Source organism: Tetranychus urticae, chromosome 3 (genome assembly GCF_039701765.1).
Source record: "Tetranychus urticae isolate SD_2017Ah chromosome 3, NJAU_TeUrti_SD_1.0, whole genome shotgun sequence".
Lineage (NCBI taxonomy): Eukaryota > Metazoa > Arthropoda > Arachnida > Trombidiformes > Tetranychidae > Tetranychus > Tetranychus urticae.
In genome coordinates, this window is record NC_142960.1 from 15575377 (window position 1) to 15583617 (window position 8241).

At 32.3% G+C, this 8241-nt stretch overlaps 2 protein-coding genes and 1 long non-coding RNA gene across 3 annotated transcripts; 2 read left to right on the forward strand and 1 right to left on the reverse strand.

Moving 5' to 3' along the window:
* The first annotated feature begins 281 nt into the window (after nucleotides 1–281).
* On the forward strand, nucleotides 282–1592 carry LOC107363956 (uncharacterized). The gene is made up of 8 exons (XM_015931234.3): nucleotides 282–435; nucleotides 496–570; nucleotides 653–730; nucleotides 804–869; nucleotides 935–1012; nucleotides 1086–1163; nucleotides 1238–1306; nucleotides 1388–1592. The coding sequence occupies exons 1-8, from the start codon at nucleotides 369–371 to the stop codon at nucleotides 1528–1530; spliced, it is 654 nt and encodes a 217-aa protein (XP_015786720.1). The 5' UTR covers nucleotides 282–368; the 3' UTR covers nucleotides 1531–1592.
* Nucleotides 1593–2308: 716 nt separating this feature from the next.
* Nucleotides 2309–8011, reverse strand: LOC107363982 (phospholipid-transporting ATPase ABCA3-like). The gene is made up of 5 exons (XM_089269894.1): nucleotides 4715–8011; nucleotides 4169–4325; nucleotides 3178–4089; nucleotides 2768–3103; nucleotides 2309–2686 (listed from the first exon to the last, which is right to left on the reverse strand). The coding sequence occupies exons 1-5, from the start codon at nucleotides 8009–8011 to the stop codon at nucleotides 2376–2378; spliced, it is 5013 nt and encodes a 1670-aa protein (XP_089126020.1). The 3' UTR covers nucleotides 2309–2375.
* On the forward strand, nucleotides 4480–5109 carry LOC149093465 (uncharacterized). Its single transcript, XR_016200286.1, has 2 exons — nucleotides 4480–4648; nucleotides 4726–5109. It is a non-coding gene; the product is annotated as an uncharacterized LOC149093465 (long non-coding RNA).
* Nucleotides 8012–8241: the final 230 nt, after the last annotated feature.

The window sequence follows — 8241 nt, forward strand, 5'->3', positions numbered from 1 at the left end:
CTACAGAATAGTGCTAGTACAGGCATTTCAAAGGAATTGATGAGTACTTATTGAAATCAATTGGATGAAATCAGATAAATCAGATGAACCAATCGAAACAATGAATTGGAATTTATTTTTGTGTCTGAAAAGTAAGTTTATCATGAGATCGATGAAGAGGCGATTTTTAAAGAGAAATAAGATTTCATTGTTTCTATCAAATATCATGATAATATTGTTAATTTTGTTGTTATGAATTAGTTAATTATAGCTCTCTTGATCTTTATCGAATAATATAAAAGCGTGCAAAACTCGAATAGTTTTTATTCAGTTTTGTATTTTCATTGAAAATTGAGTGATTCCAATAATCCAACTAAAATAAAAGTAAAATGAAGTTCTTGATCCTTTTAAGTGCCATCTTTTGTCTCTCAGCCATCACTGCTGCTCCAACTAAAGGTAAGGCTTTTCCTAACCTAATCTTAACCCAGTCTTGTTAATTTTTTACTGTTTTTACAGAACCAACTCCACTTGCTAAAGCCGCTGCCGAATATAATAGGAAACAAATTAATGAATGGGAAAAAAAGATTCCTGGTTAGTTAATAATTAAAGGTTTTCTTAATAATATTTAAAAACTTTAAATGATAATATCAATTCACTCGTTGGTTATTATCAGGTTGGGATCCAAAAGCTTCACTTCGATCAAATCTTTTAGCTCTTCTCTCAAAACCTTTTGACAACAATATGGTTCCTGGTGAGTTTATTATTGACTTTTTTGTTCAATCACGAATGCTTACCTTTATGTTTGAATTATTATCATGTATCAGCATGGAATCCTGATATCAGTGCCAAGGAAAATGCTGAAAAGTACTTTGCTCTTATTGACGTCGAAGGTAAATATTTTCATCTGATTCAGATTTGATTTTATTATTAAAACATTACTTAATGATATCTTTAGGCTTAGCTAGAAATAAATCTGTTGTTGAAAATCTGGGACTGATTGTTCGCAAGTACTTCGATAAATTGCCAATTCCAAGTAAGTATAAAGATTAATTTCAGTTGAATCTTATTTTAATTTCATGTTTACTTATTAATCTAAAAATAAACAGGTTTGTACCCAAAAAATGAACTGGAAAAAGAGATTGTCGAGAAAATGACTGCACTCATCACAAAAGTCAATTCTGATCGTAAGTAAATTGTTTTATGAAAATTATTTTAATTGCTTTATTAATTTTATTTTATTATAATTGGTTTCCAATAGATAACATTACCTCTGAGACTCTTGATCAAGCTTTTAATACTTGGCTCAACAGTCTTGCTGATGTTAAAGGTAAATATTATATTATATTTAATTGTGTAATAATGCATTAGATGTACTAATTAATTATGCCTTTTTCATGATCAATACCAGTTTCGGATCCTAAAGACTTCATCAAAAGCACTTTAGATGCAATTTTTGCTAAAATTCCCTTCCCTGGCTTCAGTGGTGACAAAACTTTGGATGATATTGTTTTTGAACTAATTGAATTAATGTTTGAAAAAATAGATCTTTGAATCTGCATGTCTACATGAAATTTTATTCAAAATAATGCTTCAATAAATATTATATAATTTAAGCATACAATAAATTAAACTCATTTCTTTAGAAATACATAATTCGGTACTTTATAAGCCATTTTACTTTTCAATTAAGTTATGTTGATTACTTTTATTAGAATGATTGTGTTGTTCCATTTCTACAAGTACCAATATGAATCTTGAAACAGGAAACACGAGGACATAAAAGTGACTTCAAATGAAAGCGAATGTGAAACTGACAAAATGGAAAATGTTTTGGATAGGTTAAATTATTGTAACAAAAAAACTCATAAGGCCGTTTTCACGAAAACTACCCTGAATATAAAAAATCATCTACACCATACTGTTTTTCATGTCATTTTACATTGAAAAATCTATTTCTTAGTTCTTCTAACCTCCTTACTCCAGATTCAGTTCTCAAGATTATCATTCTCTCTGCAACTTTTCAAAATCTCATTCTAGCTTTGACTTCCCTTTAAAAACCCGTTTTGTAGACTTTTTAATCTGTCAATTTTCACTTGTTATTTTTTAAGACAAAACCTTTTCAGCTAAAAATTCAATGATCATAGATTCAATTGAAATTCATGAATCTTACGTCCAAGACAGGAGAGTTGATGAAATTAGATCTTATTCAAATAAAATAAAGATTCGTAAAAATGTCTACAATGATCAAGTAAATGAAAATCACTATAATTGAAAAATGAAGAGAGGATCTTTTCTAATGGCGTTCAATGAGAATCATTTATCGACTGAATTATAATACAAAATAAGGACTTTTTAATGTTAATAATAAGTTACAAAATATGATAAAATTTGGTAGATCAACTTTCTTTGGCAAATGAAAGGAAAACTTGTTCTAATGTTGTTCCAGTTAAAGTGAAATCTTCAATCATTAGTGAACTTTTTCCTTGTTCCAATGCTCGTAGCATTTCACCCCATCGAGCTGAAGCATTCTTAACATGGTAATGAAGAATAGTTTGATGAAAATCACGTAATATTGCACTTGGAAACTTTTCTTGGATAAATCTTTGGATTCTCTCAACTTCGCCATCTTTTTTCAAGGCTTCTTGATTTATTTTGATAACCAAAGTGTATCCTTGACCGAATTTTTGTTTCAAATGTTGAGCTGAACCTAAATATTAAAATAAAATCGGTTAATTACAAGTGAATAATGGTTAAAAAGAATGTCCATTGATAAAGATTCTATATTTACCTAAACATTTAAAGTTTCCTCTTGCCATTATACCAATCCTAGAGCATAAAGCTTCACATTCATCCATAGAGTGACTAGTTAATACTATTGATGAGCCACTTGTATCACGTAGATGCATTAATGTGGACCAAATCTTACGTCTTGATGCCGGATCAACACCAGTAGTAGGTTCATCCAGAAACATAACCTTAGGTTTAGCTATAGCAGCAATTGCTAATGATAATTTCCTCTTATTACCGCCACTTAAATTTTCGTTACAGGTTTTTGTGAATTGTGTTAAATCAGTTGATGTTATTATATAGTTGACATTTTCTTTGACTTTATTTTCAGGCATTCCTGTAATTAAATCGAAATGAAATAAATAAATAGATATGGTAATAATAAATGCATGAGTGAATTATGAAACTTACCTCTGATACGAGCAAATAATGTTAAAGTTTCTAGAGGCGTCAGTTTGTCAAGCAAAGCGTCAAATTGTGGACAGTAACTTATAGACTGTTGGAAATTCAATAAATCTTTCCTCAATGAATATGATTCAACAAAAGCATCGCCTTGAGTGACCATCAAATCACCAGTTAACATTCGGAATGCTGTCGTTTTACCAGCTCCATTGACACCAAGTAATCCAAAACATTCCGCTTTGTGAACAGCAAAACTAATTTTATCGACTGCTCTGAATGAACCAAAGTCTTTACTCAATTCACTGACAATCAGAGCTTCAGTGTTGACTCTGCCTAATTTTATTAATTGGGCAACGCGATATTTTTCAGAAGTAACATCATCGCCTTCAACTTTACCTTGAGATTGAGGTGAAGATGATAACCTTTTCCGTATTGAATCATACCAATAGTTGAAACGATGTAAATTAGTGTCTAATAAGATTAGAATGAGTATGTATAAAACTGAATCCAGACAAAGTATTGCAATTTCAGGTAGAACTCCATCGTTTTTCCACGCAAATGGTTCATACTTTTTATATTTTGAATTTTTATCACAACAGATAGGACGAGACACTAAATTACCAGGATTACAAGCATTGTATTTACGACATTCTTTGATTAAAGTTACTTGTGAATAAACTTTGGACAAACCAAAGGACATGGCAAAAGGTGGAAAAAGATCTCCAAGAAATACATGAAGTGATTTAATTTTTTTTGTAGCAACAAAAATTGCAGCTAACCCTGAACCAATATGAGTACCAATCAGTGAAATGGTAATTAATAATGAAAATCCACGAGCAGGTTCTATCGGCAGAAATGAGAATGAATAAAACAATGGAATCGATGCCAAACCATAAAGTATCATAAGTATGAAAACAGAAACTGTAATAAAGAAAAAATGTTAATACGAATGTGGATAAACTCTTAAATTTCAAAATTGTTAATTGACAGCTTAACTTACAAAATACTTCATTGCTTGTGAAAATAAAGCGATCAATTATAGTGATTCCTAAAATCATCATTATTGACACAATAATATGGTAAGAAAAGTCGAAGATAATGTGACTGAACCAAAAGATTGGAGCTTTAATACCACTCATTTTTTGAATCAAATTAGCCTGTGAAATCAAAAAGAAAATTACTCATTATTAATTATATTTCTTGATTGTTTGTAGCAGTCTTTCACAAATATAAACACAATGATATTTCTCATGAATGAAAGAACCATTAGATGGCTCTGTTTGAGGATTAAAATCAAGAGTTAGCTATTTCAATGCAGGTAATCTTACTGCACTCTGAATAAAGTTATTGAGGTGATTTACAAGAGGTGAGCTTCAGAATAAAATGACATTAAAATGTCAAGTGCTTAAAGCTCATTTGCATCAAAAACAATATATGCAAGCGTCTAAAGATTTAGACTGCTTTTTAAAATGGCATTAAAGTAAGTTATATTTTGTGATTTACTGCTTCAATTTACCACGAAATCTCTTCATCTTTCATTTCTTACCTTTTTTGCAGATTCAGTGGATGGAAAGAGGAAATATGATACAGCAATAAAACTGAAAGCGATTGGTGAAAATAATGCTGACAAAATACGAGATACCATGGAGAGTATTTGTGGCTGTTTACCGCCTCGATTAGGCATTGGGAGATATGTCGTAACTACTTTTGAGTTCGATCTAGCTTCGTCACTCATTCGAATCAAAGTATTGGTCCAGGCGTCAAGACTCAATGGAAAAGATATTGATGCTTTTGGATTGTACCAGATAGTGAAGCCTTTTAGACTTTTCGGGTCTTCAATTATGCCGATAATGTTTTCTCTCATAAATTGTTCTCCAGTTTGTTTACTTGTTTTCATGTAATCATCCATTGACAAAGAAGATTGAATTTCAACGATTTCAATTCCCTCTTCTTTCATGATGATACGATACGCTTCAATGAAAGGGTCACTTTTGTTGGAAGAAGCTCGGATAACTGCTTTAGCATTTTCACCATAAATCGATTTCAAATTCAGATCAATTGGATACGGATAATCATCAAATGAATCAATAATGTAAGATTTTACGTTTCTCGTCGCCATAAATGTTAGTAATATGACCAGAACTGGTAGGATAATGGTGAATCCAATGGTTTTGTAATGTCTTTTAATGTAATGTACACGTTTCATTACCAAACCTCTGAGTCTTTGAAAAGTCAATGCAAATCCTGTCAATTTTGTGTAGTCAAGTATCTTATTAATTTCAAATAATCTATCTTCCATCTGAATATTTGTTTGTCTTTTTTCATTATCTTCTTCAGCAACCTTCAGGAAAACATCTTCAAGAGTTGTAACGGAAATGCCATATGAAGTGATACCAAGAGTTGACAAATTGTTATCAAGATAATCACATAAGCTAATCAAAGATGAAGTTGACTTTTTGTCCGATCCATCAGAATCCAGGCTAAGTTGGTAGATAACTTCTTCACTACTCTCACTAGTCACAAAAGCATTGGGAAAGTGTATTCGTATTTGATGATCTAAGCGATTAAGCTCAAATGAATTAGTATCTTTGGCTATTCTAATTGAGTTTCCAGCTCCAAATTGACGTTTCAAAAACATCGAACTTCCAGAACACTTGATTTTACCGGAAGCCATAATAATAATACGATCTCCTAAAGCATCAGCTTCCTCCATAAAATGAGTTGTCAGTAAAATGGACAGATCTTTTCTCAATTCCAGTAAAAGATTCCATAACTGTCGTCGAGATTCTGGATCAAGACCTGATGTTGGTTCATCAAGAATCAATGTTTCCGAGGCAGTTGTTAGTGCCAAAGCCAATTGAAGACGACGTCTCATACCACCCGATAAATTGGAAGCCAGTGTATTAGCTTTATCTGTCAAGTTGACTCGCTTTATATTCAATGGTATTATATCTTTTTTTATTTGTGGACTTAAGCCTCGTAAACCAGTAACAAGCTCAAGATTTTCTGTAACTGTGAGTTCTTCAAACAACAAATTAGACTGAGGACACAAAGCAAGACGACGGCGAGCTGCAGCAGTATCCTGATGAACATCTATACCATGAACCAAAATTTTACCCGATGTAGGCGGAATTAATCCTGTTATCATTGACATTGTCGTCGTTTTACCAGCTCCATTGTGACCAAGAAGAGCAGTTATTTGACCTTTATAAATATTCATATCAAGTCCATTTACAGCAAACTTTTTATTGCCCATTGACCCAAACGCTTTATACAAATTGGTGCATTGAATATTGGTTTTTAGATCACTTGGCTCTGCTTCATTTTTATCAGCATTGGCATTGATTTCATCCAAGTTGTACGATGGTGCCATGTCACCAAGGGTTCCGTTATTTGTTGATTTTCTTAAGAATCGTGAAACTGGAAAATACCATGGCTTAGGTGTTCCAGTTTGCCAAGGCCACACAGCATCCAAGTACCAAAGGAAGACAAGGTAGGCTAACCATGCAAGAATGGCTGTCAAATAGATTGATCGGAAACTGATACTATCAGCAACATCGAGTGATGAGAACAAATCTGAGAAAGAAACTTTTTTCTTTCCACCAAAGTAAAACATATCGTAAATTGAAAAATGAATTTGACCTTCGGGAAGCAAACATGACCATATTTTTGGCGAAATCCAGAGAAAATTAAATTTACCTCTTTTAGCTTCAAATGCTAAATAAGATAGTCCAGAACGGCCTACCGTTACAATCAAAACACCGATTGTCGGGCGAGTCAATATCGTTGAAAATGTAAATGTAAAAAGAATATTGGCCACAGAAAGGAAGGAATAATTGAACCAAAATACACCTCCATTCCAACCAGGATACGGATTCTTATTAGAAATGGAATACAATATTGTAATGGCAGATGCATGGAAAATACTCAAAGATAAATAATCGATAAAGTGAGAAATCCAATAAATGACATCAGATAATCCCATAATTCTTAGTAATTCCTTTGAATTTGTTGCTTTCTCTTGTATAATACGATGAGCTATAATTGTAGATACATAGAGAAAGCCAGTTTGGAGAAAAGTATAAGCCTGATAAAAGTCCAAAGCATTTGGTGATCTACCTGGGTCTGGAGTTGGATCACCATTTTTATGATTTACATAATTTTGCTCACTACTTGGATCACCTTCATCAAACAATTTGTTGGTATAGTGATAACTGAAACTGTTATACGTAAGGTTTTCTCCATTTGGATAACTCGCCAATATTATGTTAAGTATTGACTGGGGGCTCACATATGATTGATAGGATGGTTTAATCAGACGTTTAGACCAAGGTCCAGGATATACTAATCTTCCAGTCCCAATCGTGTAATTAGCTATACCTTTATCTAGATCAAGTTCATGGATAAAAAGAGCTGGACTTGTCGTATAGATGTTATCAATTGAGTCACCCCAGTCTTTAATCACGTCATATTCACTTTGTTTAGCAACTGTACGCAAGCCACATTTTGAGACAGCTGGACTCAGAAAGTCTGAAATATTTCCAGTTGGTGAATAGTAAAAGAGTTTTCCATAAAAGTAACAGTGAAATGTATTATTATAATAGAAGTATGCATCCGAATGTTTTGAAAGTTGCTGTACCATTGGTGAGTTATATCCCGACTTTCTACTAGGTAACGATGACATTGGCATTTGATTAGATTTATCAGGCAATGAATAAAGATGAATACTAACCATTAAAATTGGCCAAAATAGTTCTAATATTGTGACAATCCAATGTCTCTTTCTAATAAGCCAATCCTTTTTGTACATGGCTTTCAATTGTTCCCAATGTAGAGATGCCATTTTGAAATGCAGCTCTTAAATACACTTTTTGATTTCTTTATGTGATTAAACAGTCTTTTTATGATGATTGTTGAAGCATTAAATAGTACGGACACGGACAACAATGTAATTAATCACTGGATGAATTGCATAAAATGAAGCTAAACTAATCACAAAATAAATTGAAGGTTTAAGGTTAATAATTAAAATGGTGTTTGTTTAACTAATATGAGTAATAAGGGTTTAGTATT

What these genes read in the sequence shown, in the direction of transcription:
- LOC107363956 (XM_015931234.3), top strand. Translation starts at nt 369, where the DNA reads ATGAAGTTCTTGATCCTTTTAAGTGCCATCTTTTGTCTCTCAGCCATC. An exon ending in ATGGGAAAAAAAGATTCCTG is followed by an intron (nt 571 to 652) that starts GTTAGTTAATAA and finishes GGTTATTATCAG; the next exon opens with GTTGGGATCCAAAAGCTTCA. An exon ending in CGATAAATTGCCAATTCCAA is followed by an intron (nt 1,013 to 1,085) that starts GTAAGTATAAAG and finishes AAAAATAAACAG; the next exon opens with GTTTGTACCCAAAAAATGAA.
- LOC107363982 (XM_089269894.1), bottom strand. Translation starts at nt 8,011, where the DNA reads ATGGCATCTCTACATTGGGAACAATTGAAAGCCATGTACAAAAAGGAT. An exon ending in ATTATTTGCTCGTATCAGAG is followed by an intron (nt 3,104 to 3,177) that starts GTAAGTTTCATA and finishes ATTTAATTACAG; the next exon opens with GAATGCCTGAAAATAAAGTC. An exon ending in AGGAAACTTTAAATGTTTAG is followed by an intron (nt 2,687 to 2,767) that starts GTAAATATAGAA and finishes TTTAATATTTAG; the next exon opens with GTTCAGCTCAACATTTGAAA.